The sequence below is a fragment of the Rattus norvegicus genome, chromosome 3 (assembly GCF_021556685.1).
Source record: "Rattus norvegicus strain SHRSP/BbbUtx chromosome 3, alternate assembly SHRSP_T2T, whole genome shotgun sequence".
NCBI lineage: Eukaryota > Metazoa > Chordata > Mammalia > Rodentia > Muridae > Rattus > Rattus norvegicus.
The window spans coordinates 42,697,365-42,719,323 of NC_141536.1; the positions used below are offsets into that span (position 1 = coordinate 42,697,365).

At 40.9% G+C, this 21,959-nt stretch overlaps 1 protein-coding gene across 16 annotated transcripts in view; it reads right to left on the reverse strand.

The window, feature by feature from the left end:
• Ccdc148 (coiled-coil domain containing 148) overlaps positions 1 to 21,959 on the reverse strand; it is a 279,259-nt gene that overhangs the window by 169,587 nt on the left and 87,713 nt on the right. For 12 of the 16 annotated variants that reach the window (XR_015682840.1, XR_015682842.1, XR_015682841.1 and 9 more), the window contains 5 exon segments: positions 16,792 to 16,895; positions 12,225 to 12,307; positions 11,903 to 12,051; positions 10,680 to 10,775; positions 10,421 to 10,602 (listed from right to left, as the gene is read on the reverse strand). Coding sequence is in view for 13 of the 16 variants with exons in the window: in NM_001107732.2 (NP_001101202.1) it covers positions 10,421 to 10,602; positions 10,680 to 10,775; positions 11,903 to 12,051; positions 12,225 to 12,307; positions 16,792 to 16,895 (614 nt within the window). In the remaining 3 variants the exon portion in view is untranslated. 16 annotated transcript variants of the gene reach the window in all.

A 21,959-nucleotide genomic window follows, 5' to 3' on the forward strand; every position in this document is an offset into this window, starting at 1 on the left:
CTGTGCTGGTCCTAAGGCTCCTCTCCCTCCCCCTCTCCCTCTCTTTGTTTTTCCCTTCCTCTCCCCAAAGTTTATCCCTTACTAGATTATCCCCATGAGCATCAAATGCATTCCTATTATACCTATTTTAAATAAAATTAAAACATAAGAGAGTTGGGGGCTCAGTAGCAAAAACCGACCTTACTGTTCTCCTTGGCAGAAAAATTCTCAAATTGTCCACATTCATTCTCTTCTATCCTTATCCAAGCACTCACTTAAACCCACTCCAACTAGCCATTTACATCCACTTTGCCAATGAAAATGGCTCCCAGCTATCTCCTTTTGAGCCAAACAGTTATTAGTCATTGGCACATGCAGCACTTTTTCAGTAGTTCGCCACCTCATTTACAAGTAGTACAGACTACTTTTTCTTCATCTATCTTCCCTCTCTGTCTCTCTGCATCTATCTTTCATCTGTCCATCTATCATTTATCTATCTATATCTACCTATATCTATTTATTATCTATGGATCTATCATCTATCTAGTCATACATCTATTCATATATCTATTTATTATCTATTTGTCTGTTTGTCTGCCTGTCTTTCGTTGCTTCCCCCTCTTTTCTCTGACACTGTCTTGCTCACATGTCTAGGGAGGAATTTTGGTCTCTTTTTATTTCCAGGATCATTGTTTTGGTCACCATATCCAATCTCATGTTAATGACTCACAAAGTAAAACTCTAGACCAGATCTTCTTCCTGAACTCTGAACTCACAAAGCTCAAAATGGCTGCCCCAAACTCATCATGTTCAAGCCTGGACACATAAGCTTCCCACCCCCAACCAGATAGCCCGTTCACTCTCATTTTCTTAGATCCCCAGTCTAAACAAGCCAAGTGCAGCAGGCAACTAGGCTTTTACTTTTCTGACTCTGCTAGCAGATATCTTGAGTCTACCCTCAAATGGTGTCTAAGAGCTCAGGCCTTCCCACCACCTTGATCAAGGCAATCACCATGTCATCGGCTAATGAGTTTGAGAAAACACTAAACAGCATAGGTAGTCTTGAAGATTATGGTACTGGTGCGAAGAGAAAAATTAATATCTAATAACATTGAAATCAAACACTTACTTGACTTTAATGATTTTTCTTCCTTCAATGTTATTTCTGAAGACACATATTATTCCCCCAATATAAAGATTTTCTGCCTTCCAGTCTCCATGTGCACCAAGAGTTGGCTTGTCCCACAGCCCCCAGACCCAAACCTGCTAGCAGAAAACTGGTCTGCGAGGAGCACTCTCATTCCAAAGATCACAGGCTCACAGGGCCACAGGAGGAAAAAGCTCGAGTCAGAGACAGCAAGACCAACTAACATCAGAGATAACCAGATGGCAAGAATCATGCACAAGAACCTAAGCAAGAGAAACCAAGACTACCTGGCAACATCAAACCCAGGTCTCTCACCACAGCAAATACTGGATATCCCAACACACCAGAAAAGCAAGATTTGGATTTAAAATCACATCTCTTAAGAAGGACATAAGTAACTCCCTTAAATAAATATGGAAGAACAAGAAGCCTTTGAAGAGGAAACACAAAAGTCCCTTAAAGATCTACAGGAAAACACAACCAAACAGGTGAAGGAATTGAATAAAACCATCCAGGATCTAAAAATGGAAAGAGAAACAAGAAAGAAATCACAAAGGGAGACAACCCTGGAGATAGAACACCTAGGAAAGAGATCAGGAGACATAAATGCAAGCATCACCAACAGAATGCAAGAGATAGAAGAGAGAATCTCAGGAGCAGAAGATGCCATAGAAAACATTGACACAACAGTCAGTGAAAATGCAAAAAGCAAAAAGTACCCAACCCAAAACATCCAGGAAATCCAGGAAACAATGAGAAAAACAAAACTAAGAATAATAGGTATAGAAGAGAATGAAGATTCCCAAATTAAAAGGCCAGTAAATGTCTTCAACAAAATTGTAAAAGAATATTTCCCTAACCTAAAGAAAGGGATGCCCATGAATATACAAGAAGCCTACAGAACTTCAAGTAGATTGGACCAGAAAAGAAATTCCTTGCATCACATAATACTCAAAACACCAAACACACAAAACAAAGAAAGAATATTAAAAGCAGTAAGGGGAAAAGGTCAAGTAATGTATAAATGTAGAACTATCAGAATTACACCAGACTTCTCAACAGAGACTATAAAAGCCAGAAGATCCTGGGCAGATGTCATACAAACCCTAAGAGAACACAAATGCCTGCCCAGGCTACTACACCAAGCAAAACTCCAATTAACATAAATGGAGAAACCAAGATATTCCATGACAAAACCAAATTTACACAATATGTTTCTACAAATATAGCCCTACAAAGGCTAATAGATGGAAAACTCCAACACAAGGAAAGAAACTACACCCTAGAAAAAGCAAGAAAGTAATCTCCTTGCAACAAAACCAGAAGAAGAGATACACACAAACATAATTCCACCTCTAATAACAAAAATAACAGGAAACAACAATCACTATTCCTTAATATCTCTTAACATCAATGGACTCAATTTCCCAATAAAAACACATAGACTAACAGACTGGATATGTAAAGAGAACCCAGCATTTTACTGCATACAGGAAACACACCTCAGAGATAAAGACAAACACTACCTCAGAGTAATGGCTGAAAAACAATTTCCAAGCAAATGGTCTAAAGAAACAAGATGGAGTAAGCATTCTAATATTGAATAAAATCAACTTTCAACCAAATGTTATCAAAACAATTAAGAAAGACACTTCATATTCACCAAAGAAAAAATCCACCAAGATGAACTCTCAATCCTGAATATCTATGCTCCAACTGCAAGGGTACCCATACTCATAAAAGAAACTTTACTAAAGCTCAAAGCATACATTGCATCATACACAGTAATAGGAGGAGATTTCAACACAGCACTCTCATCAATGGACAGATCATAGAAACAGAAACTAAACAGCGACACAGTAAAACTAATAGAAGTTACAAACCAAATGTATTTAACAAACATCTATAAAACATTTCATCCTAAAACAGAAGAATATACCTTTTTCTCAGTACCTCATGGTACCTTCTCAAAAACAACCATATAATTGGTCACAAAACAGGCCTCAATAGATACAAGAAGACTGAAATAATCCCATGCATTCCATCAGATCACCGTGGACTAAAGCTGGTCTAAACTAAAACAACAAAAATAGAATTCCCACATACACTTGGAAGCTGAACAACACCCTACTCAATGACAACTTGGTCAAGGAAGAAATTAAAGACTTTTTAGAATTTAATGAAAAAGAAGGCACAACATACCCAAACTTATGGGACACAATGAAAGCAGTGCTAAGAGGAAAACTCATACCTCCAAAATGAAACAGGAGAGAGCATATGTCAGCAGCTTGACAACACACCTAAAAGCTCTAGAACAAAAAGAAACAAATACACCCAAGAGGAGCATATGGCAAGAAATAATCAACCTCAGAGCTGAAATCAACCGAATAGAAACAAAAAGAACTATACAAAGAATCAACAATATCAGGAGCTGGTTCTTTAAGGAAATCAACAAGATAGATAAACCCTTGGCCAGACTAAGCAGAGGGCACAGAGAGAGTATCCAAATTAACAAAATCAGAAATGAAAAGAAAGACATAACAACAGAATCTGAGGAAATTCAAAAAATCACCAGGTCCTACTACAAAAGCATATATCAACAAAACTGGGAAATCTGGAGGAAATGGACAATTTTCTAGACAGATATCATGTACCAAAGTTAAATGAGGATCAGGTAAACCATCTATACAGTCCCATAACCCCTAAAGAAATAGAAGGTATCATTAAAAGTCTCCCAACCAAAAAAAAGCCCAAGACCAGATGGGTTTAGTGCACAATTCTAAGACTTTAAAAGAAGACCGAATATCAATACTCTTCAAACTATTCCACAAAATAGAAACAGAAGGAACATTGCACAATTCATTCCTTCAAGCCACGCTTATACCTAGACTACATAAAGACCCTACAAAGAAAGAGAACTTCAGACCAATTTTCCTCATAAATACTGATGCAAAAATATTCAATACAATTCTCACAAACTGAATTCGAGAACACATAAAAATAATCGTTCACCATGAACAAGTACACTTCATCCCGGGGATGCAGGGATGGTTCAATATACAGAAAGCCATCAACATAACCCACTATATGAACAAACTCAAAGAAAAAAACCACATGATCATTTCATTAGATGCTGAGAAATCATTTGACAAAATTCAACACCCCTTCATATTAAAAGTTTTGGACAGATCAGGAATTTAAGGCCCATACCGAAACATAGTAAAAGCAATATACAGCCAACCAGTAGTCAACATCAAACTAAATGGAGAGAACCCCACTAAAATCAGGAAGTAGACAAGGTTGCCCACTCTCTCCCTACTTATTCAATATAGTTCTCGAAGTCCTAGCCAGAGCAATTATTCAACAAAAGGAGGTCAAAAGGACACAATTTGGAAAAGAAGAAGTCAAAATATCACTATTCGCAGATGATATGATAGTATACTTAAGTGACCCCAAAAATTCCACCAGAGAACTCCTACAGCTGATAAACAATTTCAGCATAGTGGCTGGATATAAAATTAACTCAAACAAAATCAGTAGCCTTCCTCTACAAAAAGGATAAACAGGCTGAGAAAAAAATTAGGGAAATGACACCCTTCACAATATCCACAAATAATATAAAATATCTTGCTGTGACTCTAACCAAGCAAGTGAAAGATGTAAATGACAAGAATTTCAGGTCTCTGAAGAAAGAAATCCAGGAAGATCTCAGAAGATGGAAAGATTCCCCCCATGCTCATGGATTGGCAGGATTAATATAGTAAAAATGGCCATTTTGCTGAAAGCAAGCTACAGATTCAATGCACTTCCCATCAAAATCCCAACTTAATTCTTCATAGAATTAGAAAGAACAAATTGTAAATTCATATGGAATAACAAAAAAACCAAGATAGCCAAAACTATCTTCAACAATAAAAGAACTTCTCGGGGAATCACCATCCCTGACCTCAAGCATATTACAGAGCAATAGTGATGAAAACTGTATGGTATTGGTACAGAGACAGACAGATAGACCAGTGGAATAGAATTGAAGACCCAGAAATGAACCCACATACTTATGGTGACTTGATCTTTGACAAAGGAACTAAAACTATCCAATGGAAAAAAGGCAGCATTTTCAGCAAATGGTGCTGGTTCAACTGAAGGTCAGCATGTAAAAGAATGCAAATTGACCCATTCTTATCTCCATGTACACAGTTCAAGTCCAAGTGAATCAAGGACCTCCACATAAAACCAGATACGCTGAATCTAATAGAAGAGAAAGTGGGAATGAGCCTCGAATGCATAGGCACAGGGGAAAATTTCCTTAGCAGAACACCAATGGCTTATGCTCTAAGATCAAGAATTGACAAATGGGACCTCATAAAATTGCAAAGTTTCTGTAAGGCAAAGGGCACTGTTAATAGGACAAAACCACAACCAACAGATTGGGAAAAGGTCTTTAGCGATCCTACATCTGATAGGGGGCTAATATCTAATATATACAAAGAACTCAAGAAGTTAAACTCCAGAGCATCAAATAATCCTGTTAAAAATGGGATACAGAGCTAAACAATAAATTCTCAACTGAGTAATATCAAATGGCTAGGAAGCACCTAATGAAATGTTCAACATCCTTAGTCATCAGGAAAGTGGAAATCAAAACAACCTTTAGATACCACCTGACACCAGTCAGAATAGCTAAGATAACTCAGGTGACAACAGATGCTGGTGAGGATGTGGAGAGATAGGAACACTCCTCTATTGTTGGTGGAATTGCAAGCTGGTACAACCATTCTGGAAGTCAGTCTGATGATTCCTCAGAAAATTGGACATTGCACTACCTGAGGGCCCAGCTATAACACTCCTGGGCATACATCCAAAAGATGCTCCAACATATAATAAGGACACCTGATCCACTAGGTTCATGGCAGACTTATTAATAATAGTCAGAAGCTGGAAAGAACCCAGATGCCCTTCAACAGAGGAAGAGATATAGAAAATGTGATACATTTACACAATGGAGTACTACCCAGTTATTAAAAACAATGACATGAAATTCTTAGGCAAATGGATGAAACTAGAAAATATCATCTTGAGTGAGGTAACCTAGTCACAAAGAACACACATGGTATGCCCTCACTGATAAATGAATATTAACCCAAAACCTTGAAATACCTAAGAAAAAATTCACAGATCATATGAATCCCAATTAGAAGGAAAACCAAAATGTGGATGCTTCATTCCTTCTTAGAAGGGAGAAAAAAATACTCAAGGGACAAAGAGTGGAGCAGGGACTGAAGGAAAGGCCATCCAGAGACTGCCCCACATGGGGATCCATCCCATATGCAGCCACCAAACCCAGTCACAATTGCTGATGCCAAGAAATGCTTGCTGACAGGAACCTGATATGGGTGTGTCCTGAGAGGCTCTGCCAGAGCCCTACTGATACAGATGAGGATGCTTGCAGCTAACCATTGGAATGAACAATGGGGCCCCAATGGAAGTGTTAGAGAAAAATCTGAAGGTGCTGAAGGTATTTGCCAAACCATAGGAAGAACAACAATATCAACCAACAAGACCCCACCAGAGCTCCAGGGACTAAACCACCAACCAATACGTACACAAGGAGGGACCCAAGACTCCAGCCACATATGTAGCAGAGGATGGCATTGTCCTGCATCAATAGGAGGAAAAGCCCTTGGTCCTGTGAAGGCTCATTTCCTCAAAGTAGGGTAATGCCACAGCATTGAGTTTGGAGTGGGTGGGTGGGAGTGGGAGCATCTTCACAGAAGCAGGGGGAGGGAGGAGGAAGTAAGGGAGACAGAGGGGAGGGGATAACATTTGAAATGTAAATACATAAAAGAGCCAAGAAAAAATAAAATTAAAAAATTTTCTGTGTGTGCACATGCATGGAGACCAGATACCTAGATGATGTTGGATATCTATCACCTTATATTTTGAGACAGTTTAACAACTGTCTCGGGGACTGTATATCAGATATCCTGCATATCATATATTTATATTATGATTCATAACAGTAGCAAAATTACAGTACGAAATGCAATGAAAATAATTTTATGCTTGGATTGCCACAATATTAGTAACTGTATTAAAGGGTCACAGTGTTAGGAAGGTTGAGAACTACTGGTTTAGATAGTTCAAGGTCACTTATGTAAAAGATGAGATCAAATAACGTCTCTAAATACCCTACTTCTTGAGTGAGGATGGAGTTCAATGGTGTATTACTGACTGAGCATGCATGAGTCCTTGGGTTTAGCTCACAGCATCTGCACATATGCACAGAGGTACACACACACACACACACACACACACACACACACTTAGCACAAATAATAGCTAACTATTCACTATTACCTGTTGAACCTCATCCAAATATTCTGCTGATCTTTCCTTGCGTTACGGGACACTGGACCCTTGTTGGGCACACATACATCTCAATGAACATGGGCTATGATGTTCTTATGCCCAATGTTTGCATGACCAGCTCTCTCAAGCCACTTCATGATTTCTTATCATGTCATTGTCCAACTGAAACCTAGCCCCAAGTTCGTTTGTTTGTTTTGCCAGAACTGCTGCCTTCTAAAAGCCTAGCATCTTCTCTGACTCTAACCTATTCCTTTGTAGGACTTACCGGCTTCTGATTCTGTAGCACAGAATTGCCTTGTGAACCACACTTCTATGTGTTATCAAGTTGATCACAAACATAGTGATTTGAATAGGAATAGCCCTCATATGCTCATATATGAGTGTGTGGCTATTAGGGAGTGGTGCTATTTGACAGGGGTTAAGAGGTATAGCTTTGTTGGAATAGTTGTGACCTTGTTGGAAGAAGTGTGTCACTGGGGATAGGATTTAAGGTTTCAGAAGCATAAGCCATGCCCGCTGGCTGTCTCTTTTCCTGCTGTCTGCTGATCTAGATGTAGGACTCTCAGCTACCTCTCCATCACCATCCCTACCTGAATGCCGCCATGCTTCCTGCCTGAGAATGATGGACTAAACCTCTGAACTAGAAGCCATCCCCAATTAACTGCTTTTCTTTATAAGTGTTGCTGAGGTCATGGTGTCTCATCACAGCAATAGAAGACTAAGAAAACATGTACTGATACATGTAAGAAAATTTTGTCTGATGTATGCTTATAAACACTAAGAAAATATTTGCAGGGAAAGGGAATAATTTTCTCATTCACCTCCCTTTTGTTTTCTATTTGCTGTTTATTATTCAATTAATTTTCAAAGTATCTTTATATATTAGATATTTTAATATCTTTCATCTCACATGTTGCCAACATTTTTGCTTGTTGCTTAATATTTTTACCTTCGTTATATTTTTCCCTCTTGGAAAATTGCTTCTCTTAGTCAAGTGTGATGGTAAATCCCCATGATCTTACATGAAGTCTCCCTCCCCAGATCCAATGAATGCTATTGAGTTTGGTACATTGTTTCAGACACTCAAAGACAGTCTGTGAGTGACTATTCCATAGCTCCCTCCTCCCTGCTACACACAGATGCACTGTACATTGCTCTCAGTTCTATGCTCACAGTAACGCCGGAAAATTGTCCATTTTGTAAACGTGCATTTTCATCCTTTTCACTTATAAAATAACGTATATGGACACAGTCTACAAGCCTATTCAGTCCTTTTACAGTTTTTGCTCAGCCTTTCATTGCTGAGCAAATAACTAGTAAAATGTGTGCACTGTGTACATATATAGGTACATTTTGTGTGGTATACTCTTATAATATGGAAATTATTGTGATGAGGGGGTTTATCTTTGTGACTGGATAGGTTCCAACAAACTTCTATGTAGAGATAAATTGTTACATAACAATTAAGTAAAGTTAAAAAACAAAGGATTAAGGAGGCTTGAGGGAGATTGTGACCCTAATGTAAAGCACGGAACTTGGGTAATAATTGTCTCAAATTAGGAAAATTTTTAGTAGCTTCATTTTAAAAGCTCAGGTCACATTGGCTTGAGATGACAATGTGGACAAATAGCCCTTGTCAAGTATGTACACCCTCTGCCAGGCATCGTAGCAGAGGCCTTTAACCCCCTTAATCCCTTTCATCATTAGTCAGAGGCAGCAGACTTGAACTCTGTGAGTTCAAGACCAACCTGCTCTACATAGGGAGTTCAGGACAGCCAGAGCTACATACTGAAACCCTGATTCAATATCAAAACTTAACTAAACTAAACTAACTAACTAAATAATGTGTACACTCCCACACATGTGCACATACTGAGACCCTGAGAAGCATAAAGGAAATATAGTTATAGTAAATCGAGATCCTGATAAATTGGAAGTTCAGTTAGTATTGTAATTAACTATGTCATTCACTCTGCTAATTAGAGAGTGTGTTTAAATGCCTGTGTGCTCATAGCTGCAGATGACTACTGCAAACCACCTTTAAATTCCAGTTGTCTTCCCTCCTCCAAGAAACCACCTATGAAAGCTCATCGGCCTTTACCTTCTTACTCACTGCCAGCACTTTCCTCTTTTCCTCAGTAAATCATATTTGCTTAGGGCAGATATCTACATCTCCTTCCCCTTAATACTGCCAGTTGTCTGAGAGGCAAGGCCATCTTCTAGACTAATCTAGAACCTCTTTCAAAGAAGCTTAACAGAGACCACTGTCTAGTAGGAATTTTCCAATAAATAGTCACCAAATAAAGCACATCATTTATATTAGGAGCATTGTGGGTAATATACAGACTCTTGTTATGATTTACGAACCTTCTCTCTGGTTTTCTATAACAGAGATCTACCTGCCTCTGCCTTCCAAGGGCTGGGACTAACAGGGTTTATCACCACACCAGGCCCAATAAAACTCTTACAAGCCTTGGTATCAAGGAAATATTTTGAAAGCAAGAAAAAGCAAAGTAAACATACAACATTCTTTCCAGTTGAGTATATGGTGGATGTCTGTAACTCTACCACCTAGAAAACTAAGGGAGAAGATCATAGGTCTGAGACCAGAGGACCCACTGCAAGACACTGCCAAGCCAGCACATGGTGCAGAGTGAAACTCCGCCTCAAAAAGCAACAGCCAGAGGATTATTGCTGCAAGAGAACTTACCAAGTATATATAAGGCCCCAGGTTAGATCCCCAGAATCATAATAAGATAATAAAAGAAAGTAAGGCCCATTGTTTTTATTCGACAACTCAGACCAAAACTGTATTGACCATATTGCAATTGCATGTAACTAGAGGACAGTAAATCAGAAGTCTAGTGGCCCTTAACACAAATACAACTGTAGTCCTTCAGGAATCAAGGAGTTCTATTTCATCACCTGCGTATGTCTTCTAATTGCAGATCAAAATCTTCAAGTTCCTCTTGATATTTCTCTGTAAAGTTACTGAACTCGTTGAGGATTGACGATTTCAGATCAGGGTATGGGCAGTCCAGCGTTTCCAACTCCGTAGGTTGTCCGCTGAGCAGGTTAGACTTTTCCTCTGAAGAGTGACCTAGTAACTAAAGAGATAGTTCTTTTATTTAGCAAAAGCCCAGAGTGGGTGACCAAGTGAAGTCAGCATTTGCATCGCACTCACCTCCACACTCCAGTCCGAAAGTTCCTCTTCTAAGTGCTGTTGCTCCTGATGAAGTCTTTCAAAGGCAGCCTTGGATTGCTTCTTGACAAAGTCAACCTAGAGGATGTAGCATGTGGACAGGAAGCGTGTAAATCACTACAATTCACCCAAGATTATTTCTATTGAAAGACACAGTCTCAGAAGCAAGTAGAGGGTGAAAAATTGGAGGAGGGAAAAATCCTTTTGAAGATCTGTGAAGAAAAGAGCAGTCAGACGGCTAAGGCTTACACACAAGCAAGCCTCAGTGAGGAGTCCAGACCGTTTACCAAAACAGGGCTCGCACGATGTAATGGTCCCAGCAAGCCCTGTTCAAGGTTTGGAATTGATGGTAAGATTTCAATAATGCCTTTGCTCTCAAGCATCCGTGCTACTAGTCTACAGCTAGACGTAGCTAAAGCTTTTGAGTATCCATAATAGAAGTATAGCATTATAGAATAGCTGCAGAGATGGAAGTTCAGGTCCCACACCCAGCATAACAAACTAGCAAGGACACATGGAGGCATGCAGCAGAGGAAAGAGGTGTGAGCCCAAGGTGGCCAGTTAGGAATAACTGAGACTTCTCTGGTCACCAACGAACCAAAGGGAGGATGGAGACGTCAGCCTGACAGAGAAAAGAGCTGGCCTAAGCGCTCTGAGACAAGAGTAGGTTTGGCATGTGAAAGACCAAGCTCATAATCGTACAAGAGATGCGATTGAAGAAGGACTAAGTGGGGGGGGGGGTTGTAGGTGGGTTTACTAGACTAAGAAGAGACTGTGGGGAAAATCAGTAGTCAGACAACTTGATCCCCATGTCCTGGGCCAAGATCTGAAAATGCACTTGGAGGAAGGGCAAGGCTGAAGGCAGGAGGGTGAGTTAAAATGAGGTTGCCTGAACGTATTCAAGCACGTGTTGATATTGAGGAGCCCTCTACTTAACCTCGTAGGGCAGATGTTTCCTTCAACTGTTCTATTTCAGACAAAAATGAAATACCGCATTATATTTAACTTTGTTTTATGCATACCGGTTGTTTTGTCTGCCTGCATGTCTATGTGAAGGCATCAGATCTTGAAGTTACAGAAGGTTGTGAACTGCTATGTGGGTGCTGGGAATTGAGCATGGATCCTCAGCAAGAGCAGCCAGTGTGCCTAACTGCCGAGCCATCTCTCCAGCCCAACATTATGTTTTTAAGAGACAACGTACTGACCTCTTCCAGAATCGTTGTTGACTCTGGCCCTTTATGGCAAGATGCACTCTGCAATGTGTGGCGCTGTTTCTTCAGGCCTGTTCTCAGCTGATGAAGAGGGTCGATGACAGCTGTAAGGTACGCACACCATTGTTCTGACAGCTCTTTCTCTGTGAAGTGAAATCGAATCAAGGAGAGATTATTATTTTAGATAAAGAACAGATTGCTAATTTATACTTTTTAATATTTGTTTAGAAAAAAAACCCAGACAGTTGTTACCACACGAAGAACATGAAGGGACAAATAAAATTCCCCTATATGTGGAGGTTCAAAAAAAACTCACCAAAATTCATAAGCTCACAAAAACATTCATCTCCAATGCTCTCCTCATTGAGACGAGATCTTATTTCAGACTCCAATTTACATCTGAAACAGACATGATCTCAATCAATTTCTGTATAGTCATAATCATACACAGAGCCTTAAAGAGTGGAGCAGAAACAGGCCATCAAATTCGGTTTCATGCATCCGCTGGTTGATCTGAGCCATGTACTGCATTCCTAGCCTGGGCACAAACAATGGGATGAGCGCGGCAGCGCCCCCTGCAGTTCTTGGCGGCATGCCACACTGAGCACCCAGGGGCACCGGGAAGCCACTCTGCATGCTAAGTATTCAGCACAGAAAGACTCCCAAGGCATCGGGTTGCAGATGAGGGGTGAGTAGCAGCAATGGCCGCTATAGAAGAGGAGAGAGGCCAGCCTGGACCTGCAAGGAGGCCCTAACGTTCAGAGGTGATGAGAGTCTGAGTCAGGCAAATGAGAACAGATGAACTTTTTCTTTTTAGTCCTACAGAGATCACTAAATCTTTAGACTCTTTTACTACATTTTTAAAGGTACAGTCATCTTTAGAGTAAAACCATAATAACCTCTAGGTGGACATTCAACACAGTTCTGTTTTTGCGCCCCTTGCTTATGTAACTAAATCAGAGACTTGTTGCTGATGTGTACTTTAATTTTGAAATGACATGAGAAAATGGAAGCTGTTATAATGCGTTAATACGATTGTTATTTTTCACTTCACAGACAGGATTCTATTCTTTGACCGCATGTATTTTATGTAGTTGAAATAGCAGCATCTTTAACAGTTCGTGTTGTAGTTTGGGTTGCTTCGCCTATCCCTTATATTTTACACTCTTTCCAAATAATTTTCAAATTAATGCTGTAATGTTTACTGGAGGATGCTCACATGTGTGGCACCATCACATTTCAAGCAAATTCGTATGTGCGGATAAAGGTGAAAGACTATTGTAAATAATGCTTCTCTCTCTCCCAGCAGGTAGCTTTTATCAGAATGGGGAGAAGGTATGCACATGCATGTGCATGTGTGTATATATATGTTCATGGGTTTGGGTGTGTATACAAAGAGGCCAGAGGTCAGCCTTCAGTCTTCCCATTTTGAGGCCTATCTCACTGGGATGCAGATCACCCATAGGCTAGACTGGGTGGCCCGTGAGCCCAGGGATCCATCCGTGCTCACTTCTGCAGCGCTAGGATCACAACTGCATGCCTTACACAGCTTTTCTTTAACATTGTTTCTAGGGACCAAGCTCAGCCTCTTGGTCTTGTTTAGCTAAGCGCTGGACCAGGGAAGCCATTCCCTAAGCCTTTGTCTCTAAGAACACACCTGCCACTGTTACATGCATGGTGGGTACTTTTTTGTTTGTTTTTCAAGACAGGGCCTCTTTTGCTGCCCTGGCTGTCCTGGAACTCACTCTGTAGACGGGGATGGCCTCAAACTCAGAGATCCGCTTGCCTCTGCCTCCCGAGTGCTGGGACCAAAGGTGCGCACCACCACATACACATACCCCCATGGCATTCTTTTTCTCCTTTCCTTTTTAGGGGCTGCAGTAGGTGGGTGCATTTTCCTGAAGACAATCCAGAATGCACTTTAGAACAAAGTTGTTTGCACACAAATGTAGCGCTGGAGCAAACAGCTCGGCTCCTTCTAAAGGGAAGCTGTGTGCTCCTTTAGTGATCTGAGGGGACCAATTCCCCACACAGAACTTTGAGCGCTCAGGCAAGGGTGATAGCTGCACTAGACTCGGACGCACCCTTCCCTAGGTTAACCCTCTGCAAACCATTGCCTCGACAGACAGTGATACGTCGTAACGTCGACAGATAACTGCACCGAAGCTCACTTTGTGTCATGAGGAAAGTGACAGCAAAGGCTCCTGGGAACATGTAATCGAGTCCACAGGCCATATGATTTGAGTAAGTTAGATTTCAGATTAAAATATTTTAATTTAAATATTAGACAAATTCGATGTTTGGAAATCTCACCTAGTTCTCTAAGTACAGATTTCAAGGTCCTAACTGGGGCCTTGTGTGTGTGGACATACAGGTACACACGTAGAGGCCACAGGTTGATATTGAGCATCATTTTTGACCCCTCTCCACCTTATATTTTTAAATATTTATTTGTTCGTGTGTCCTGCTTACACATATGTATGTACACTCTGCTTACACGTTCATAGGTGCACCATGTATGTCCTGAATATAATAACGGCAAGTGCTCCTAACAGCTGCAGCCCTCTACCTTAGCTTTTGAGATAGGGTTCTCACATGACTCGGAACTTGCCAACTCAGCTAGACTTGCTGACCAGCAAGGCCCAAGGATCATCCTGTGTCCACCTCATTAGGACTCCGTGGGCCAAGGTGCCAGGCACTTTGTCACGTAGTAGAGATGGAGCTTAGGTCTTTGTGCCTCCCTCCCAAGCTCTTTACCAACTGAACCGTCTCCTGGCCCAGATCCCTTGGTTTGGACTAGCAGGGGTGGAGAACCAGATATTCTTTGATGGGGATGGAACGTTTCAGGAAAAAGAAAAGTCAGCCAGCTCCAAGATAATGGAACACAGGAAGCAAATCCCAGTGTTCCAATCCCAGCTTCCTGCACAGGATCTTGTTTACACTTTGCAGACACTTTAGCCCTCTCAGCTCTGTCAGAAGTCCCAACAGCAGCCCCAGGAGAGCCATGAGACCTACATGGTAGTCTAGATTGAGGTTAAGCACCAGAACCACTAACTGTGTTATCCGGTACACACCCAGTTACCAAGGAGAGGTTAAACACCTGTACCCTTTATCTTCTGCAGGACTGGGGCTGTTAAATAAGAATTTTTTCCTTATTAATTTTTTCCTTATAATTTCCGTATTGTTTGTTGTGTACGTGTGTGTGTGTGTGTGTGTGTGTGTGTGTGTGTGTGCGTGTCTGTGTGTGCGCACGCACATGCCTGTGTTCATTTTTAATTTTCTGAGACAGGATCTTACTTTGTAGTTCACATTAACCTGGAGCTTGCTATTCAGCCCCTTGAAACTGTAGTTATCCTCCTGCCTCAGCATCTGAGTACTGAGTTTACAGGCATGTGCCATCCTGCGTGCCAGGCAGATTTTCTAAGATGGATAAATACATCACTTAAACTACTAACTTATTTAAGGTCCCCACGTTGCCAGCATCTAGCCACTTCTCTAATGGGTACCTATTGCTGTTAGTTTTGATTTCATTGAATATTAAAATTACGTTATATTCTAGAAAATTATCTTGGCAGTCTCTCTCTCTCTCTCTCTCTGTGTGTGTGTGTGTGTGTGTGTGCGTGCGTGCTCGTGCGCGCAGCGTTTAATCCTTATAAGTTTGCAGGCATTGGGGGTCATCCTCACTGGCGAGGTCCTTGCCTTCAGTCTCCCTGTGTCCTCCTAGCTCAGCCGACAGAATAAGTTTCCTTAATGCTGTGCGTGTGAGTCATCTGTCTGGCTCAAGATCAACTCACTCCACACACTGGGGAAGATGTGGACTGTTTAAGATTCATAAAATGAAAGGGGAGGAGGCAACCCTTGCCAGCATCTTCCTTCATCGTGCTAATATCAGTGACCACGAGATTAACTAGGGCTTTCCTTTGTCTTCTATTTCAGGCTATGCACATTTTCAAAGAGCTTTGTTTCAGTGGCCTTGAATATTTTTTCTCCTAAGAGGTGACATGGGAAGGCTTTGGTGTACAGTTCAAGTCGGTTTTTATAGCTGCAGAACTTATTGCATTTTTTATTTTTCTGACTTTAACATAATCTAAAAGCCTCATCAGTCATGAGCCTTGCGCCTCTCGTGTAGGGATCACTGGGCATGAAAGCACGCAAGTCCAAAGCAAAGACAATGGAACCCGGAAACCTGACTTAGGCTAAGATCACAACAGTGCCTTACCTTCTGAAGAATGAGTCCCTGTAATAACATTTTTAAAGCATCGTTTATAAATGCTACATTGGCCAGAGCAAATGGCCAAACCTCACATGGGAACGAAGACATCTGCTTTCTCTTCAGGCCTTTACTTCAAATTATTATTTTCTCTTAATTCATCTTTGATTGCTACAAACAGGAAGAGGATCCAAATCCAAACTGAGTGAGTCATGGTAGTCATGGTGCAACGTTGACCCAACCCAAGAAGCCTGGGGTCTTTGGTTCCCTTGTCTTGAGAGCATATATTAAGCTTCTTCTGTGTACCCACTATGAAGAGGTGACTGTGACGCTTGTCCCTGGGGAGCCTCTGCTTCGCATGGAGAAGAGCATGTACCCAATGTCAGCGTGTGACACATACTTGCACACAGCCATGCCCTGGGATGGGAGTATGAAAGAGGGCAGGAGTGACAGATAGAGGAGGCAGTCCCTTACTCAGTCAAGAAGCAAAAGTATAACCACAGGCCCCCTGCCTTCCAGAGTAAGCTAAGAAAAATGTGACTCACATTCAAGTAACTCTAGATTTTGATTGTGTGGTTTACTTGAGATCGGGCATTAGAGATGTGAACTGATCATGGGCAAGAAACCCCCAGGGGGGCTCTCAGGACCTAGGGGTTGGGAGGCCCAGTCTCACCTGATCCCCTTCAGCCTCTCCTGTTCCTGCCACCACACCTGCTTGTGTTGCTTGATCAGCATCTGCTCTTTAGCCGCCCTTGATGTCTCCATGGCTTTTCTGATCTGCATTTAGAGGAGAACAGAAAGAGAGGCTGTGTTCAAGCTTTGATCCAGGGAGGGTTGGGGGGGAGGAGTAAATGGTGAATATGGTCCAAACGCATGCATGAACTTCTCACAGAATTACTGAAAATATCACATTTTTTGAAATGTATTTCCACCAAAGAAAGGTTTCCTGTTTGTGCAGCCATCACCGGTACATCTCCTAACACACGACCCACCTAATATAAGTACAGAATTAAATATCAGGGGAGGAGAGCTATGCACGGAGGTACATGCCAATAATCCTGGCACTCAGAACCTGGAAGCAGGAGAGTCATGAATTCAAGGCTAGCCTTGGCTAAGCCAAGACACTGGGACATCCTCAAAAAAAAAAAAAAAGAAAAGAAAAGAAAACAAGTAACAACTAGAAGAAAGACAAAAATGGCCTGGGATACTAGCCAATTTGGAAACCCTGCTTAAGATGTACTAGAAGAAAACTGTGAGGTTGCTGCGGTTGTTCATTTGTTTGTTTTGCTGTTTTTGTTGTTGTCATTTACTTTTTTGCTTGTGTTTTAAACCTATTTTTTCTTGTTACTTTATGTGTACAGGTGTTTTGCCTTCATTAGTGTCTGTGGCACAGAAGAGAATGTCAGATGCCCTAGAACTGGAGTTATAGATGGTTGTTAGCCACCATGTGAATCCCGGAAAGCAAACCTGGGTCCCCTGGAATAGCAGCAAGTAATGTCTGCTAAGCCATCTCCCCAGCAGTACCACTCTATTTCTTATGCACTAAGTAATCCCCCAACTTCATTCTCAAGGAAGACTTTCAAGAGTTTCCATACATTTGTCCCTGTTTTGTACCCATGATCCCTACAAGGTGTTCTGGTGCCACTGTTCCTGTTTTACACATGAGAATGCCAAAGGCCACAAAGATTTGGCCCCACGATTCGATGAAGATCAGAAAGCTTGTAAACAAGCTACAGTGTTGGGTTGGACTTAGTCTGAACTCTCATCATAAGATGGGAAAGGCTCATTAAGCCCGGTGTTAGAGGACCTGGCTTTAGTCCAAGCTTCAGTACTGAAGAATAGGGCCTGGAACACACAACTGCAGTCATTCCACCTCATAGCTTTATAAGAAAACTTTTCAGAGCCAAGCAAATAGCTATCACGAAGTACAAAGAAACATTGAGAAATTTTGGAAGATAGAAACTTAATTTTGCAGCCAAATGTGGTGTTCACTGGTTTCCGTGGCCCTTTAACTTGAAGCCCATGAGTACTGTGGGGAGCTTCAGTCTGTTTCTATCTCCCTGATCTGTGCTCAGACCAAAAGCAGCCTCTTTCTCAGATGCCCCGTTCACCTGGCTTCTAGCTGGTTCAGACAAAGGAAGATGCCATCTTTGGAAGTTTGGAGGGAAGGAGACAAGGCATGCATCATCAGCAGCATCTCCTGCCCCTCTCTTTTCAGAAGGATCTCAGGTTCTCCAGTGCTCCCATTTCTCCGAGGATGTGGTTCCAAATAGCTCTGAGGTTTTCTCCCACGGAGTGTGGTAGCACCGCACTCCTTTGTCCCATCCCTCCGACTTGAGGGTGGCGATGACATCAGCAGCTGTCCACCTCTATACTGCCCCACAGACCTCTGATTCTTCATTCTATCATCTGCACAGCTATCTTCTAGCACTGAATGGTGCTTGACTTCAAACCCCGAGGCAGTGTCTGATTCTGGGTTAGACTTCGCCTATAGCCATGTGTACTCCAAACTTAGTATTTCCCATTAACACTGTTAAATATTTGTGAACATACAAATCAGGGCTGGAGAGATGGCTCAGTGGTTAAGAGCACTGGCTGTTCTTGCAGAGGACCCAGGTTTGATTTCCAGCACCCACACGGTGCCTCACAACTCCAGCTCCAGGAGATCTGAAAACTTCTTTGGGCCTCTGTAGGCACTCTGGTCTCATGCCACACAGGCACACACATACATGCAACTACAAAATTATACAAGTAAATCTTTGAAAAAAGAATTTGGGAGTCAGAAACTGGACAAAAATGTACATATTTCATAATTTCTCTGCTATGAACTACTCTGCTATAAAGTACTTTCTAGCAGTGAAATATCAATAATGAACTTGGGAAGACGAGTTCCAAAAAGGGATCTCATAATGCATGCTATTTCAAGCCACTGCTCACTGATTACTTTAACCTTGAGTTTCTCTTTGTGCTCTTCTGGTTTCTGATGTGAAATTAGGGACATGAGCAAACGAATTAATCTGAAGAATGACTTCGCAAAGACAAAATCAAACCTTTTCCACAGGAGTTCCTGAGGATGTTATAATTATGAACTTTAAGAAATATTAGGTAGGAGACATTGGTAAAAACATGCAGTTTCTACCTATTGAAAAATGAAAGAATGGGGTATGTCTATAGTCTGGCACATTAGCCCTTGAGTTAAGAATGTCTAAGATCAATTTCAAATTTTTACCATCTACAGTCTCTAAAGTTTCTTGCAACAGACACAACTTTAAAATTAGATTCCTTTGACATATTTGGTCCATGTTGTACAAAAAATTAAAACACATTGGTGGAAGATGTGAACATATTTTTTATAGCTTAAGGGAAAAAAAATCAATGTTGTTGCCTTTGGGCCCAGAAAAGGGCCAATTAAATAGAATCTAACAGTAAAGAATCAAGCTACTATTTTTCATTTAACACTCCCAACACTTTGTGTAACATCTTAATTGTTTTGTTTTGCTTTTGGAAATTCAGCCATGGACTTACCTTATCCTCGGGCCACAAATGAGAAAAAAAAAAAAAGCTTTTAAACGAACCTGAAGACTTAAAGTTATATCTTTAGCAGAGACCTCTAGGTGATTCCAATTCATTTTCCTGGGTGACAAGCCATGTAAAAATCATCTTTAAGGTGGATGATAATGTATGCAGAATGCTGATGGTTTAAAATACTTTGAGGAAAGAATGTCAGAAATGATGAATCCCTTTAAAGATCAGAAACAAAAGTCCACTTATGACTATCTAAGATAAGGAGCCCCGATCAAGCCTTCTGAAATACTACAAAAGACCTGCGGGTCAGAGAATCCACGTTCAGAAACAGAACATCCATAAGCAGGGTTTGGCTGGATCTTTAATGCGTGTGCTTGCACATTTGTCAGAATTCACGGGGATGTGCTGTGAGCGCTATCAATAAAGAGCTGTCAGCATAACAAAGGAACGCTACCCTAAGATGCTATTCTTCAGCTTCCAGACTATCGGTGACAAACAAAGCATTCTACAAGGCGCTGGTGAAGCATGTTCACTCTCAAATTCTAAGGCGGATAGAATATGATGCAAGCCCCACAGAAGGTGATACGGCCACACATTAGATGTTTTCATTGATTAGCTATGACCTAGCAACATCATTTATAGAAATATATCTGAAAACCATCTTGGCAAACGTGTACAAAATCATTCACTGCCGCGCCATTTACAATAGAAAAAGGCCGGAGAACAAAAATTCCATCAGCGAGTGTTCTTCCCAAAGTAAATTGAACCCAAATCTGATCAGTTCTCTAGATATAACTACCAATTTGCAGAGACTACAAAGAGAGAAACAGGTTTCATGACACAATATGATGCCATCAGCATAATTCAAACTGCGAGGAACTGTAAAGACCAATGACGTGACTTCTTCAAGACACAAATTATAAACCTCCAAGAGGATGGAGGGAGAAACCTAACAAAAGTGAATTGCAACATCTGGGTTGTGTTCAGATGCCTGTTTTGAATAAATTTTGAGAAAATCTTCTGATGCAATCAAGGAAACTTAATAATACTAACCAGATAATGCAAATTACTGAGAAGTTGACATTTTCATTAGCAGTGATGGAAAGGCAGGGCTTGTTTTAGAGTAACACACTAAATGTTTATGAATGAAATATAGTATGATATCATCACTGGCATAATTTTGCTTCGGGACAGTTTAGCACCGGGGGGTCTGTGGCCACTCTGGCAATAATAACTCTGGCACAAACAAGACTTGGTCAAAGCTGATCCTATCTGATGCTGGATGATATCACACAGTGACTCAGCATACCATTCAAAGCAGTTACACGTGTGTGTGTGTGTGTGTGTGTGTGTGTGTGTGTGTGTGTGTGTGTGTGTAACTTTCCCTGAGGTTAAAAGGATTCAATGGAAGAATGCTTGAATTGAGCGAGAAACTATATCCATCCTAAGCAAAGAAATTCAAGTAATTATGAAGATTGTTTGTAAACGTAATAAATTGTGAATGGCCTCAGTTTCCAGGCCAGGTCGCCACACAGTTTCTGCCTTTGGAAGGCTTGCTGTTTACTTCAGAGTCCCACCTGGCATCAGAAACTGATCACGCTCGGTGACACAGGGATTACATAGAACATCACATCTACTCCACACTCCATGTCACTAACGACCGCCTGTCAAGTGCCTGAGGGGTCCACATCTAGCTTGAGGTGCCATTTTCCTTATGGGTCAATGTGACAACATCCTACTATCCCAAATCTATTTAATATTGCCAGAGTAAAGTGCTGTGACCATTAACAGTGACAGTTAAGACTGTGAATCTCATCAGTAAAAATTGAATGCACAGGTAGTGAAATGAACAGGAAAATAGACATGCTTAATACAAATATTCTGAGTGAATTGTTATCCACATGACATAAGACGTAATTACTCCTTGAGCCCGTATATATTTTATTAAAACTTAAGTAATAATATAAGCAAGACTAACAGAGGTGACGTTGCTAACTCTAGCTAGTACAGACTGGCATATAAACATCTGTAATGTTAAAATGTACATTGAGAGCTTTATTTAATTCCCAGTTATTTAATTCCATTTAAGTCTTGGGTCTTTTAAGAAAACTCTATTTAGGAATTCCTTGCATCTTAAAAAGTAAACTAAAGCAAAATGTCAATGTGAAGTCTCTAAATTGAATGAGAAACGTTCCAAAATCCATGCACAGTAACACTAACAAACCCTCTTTAATCTAGATATAATAAAATGTAAATTGCATGAAGAAAAATTAAAGTCTTAGAAAATTACACAGTAGTTCTCTGAGCATGTCCACT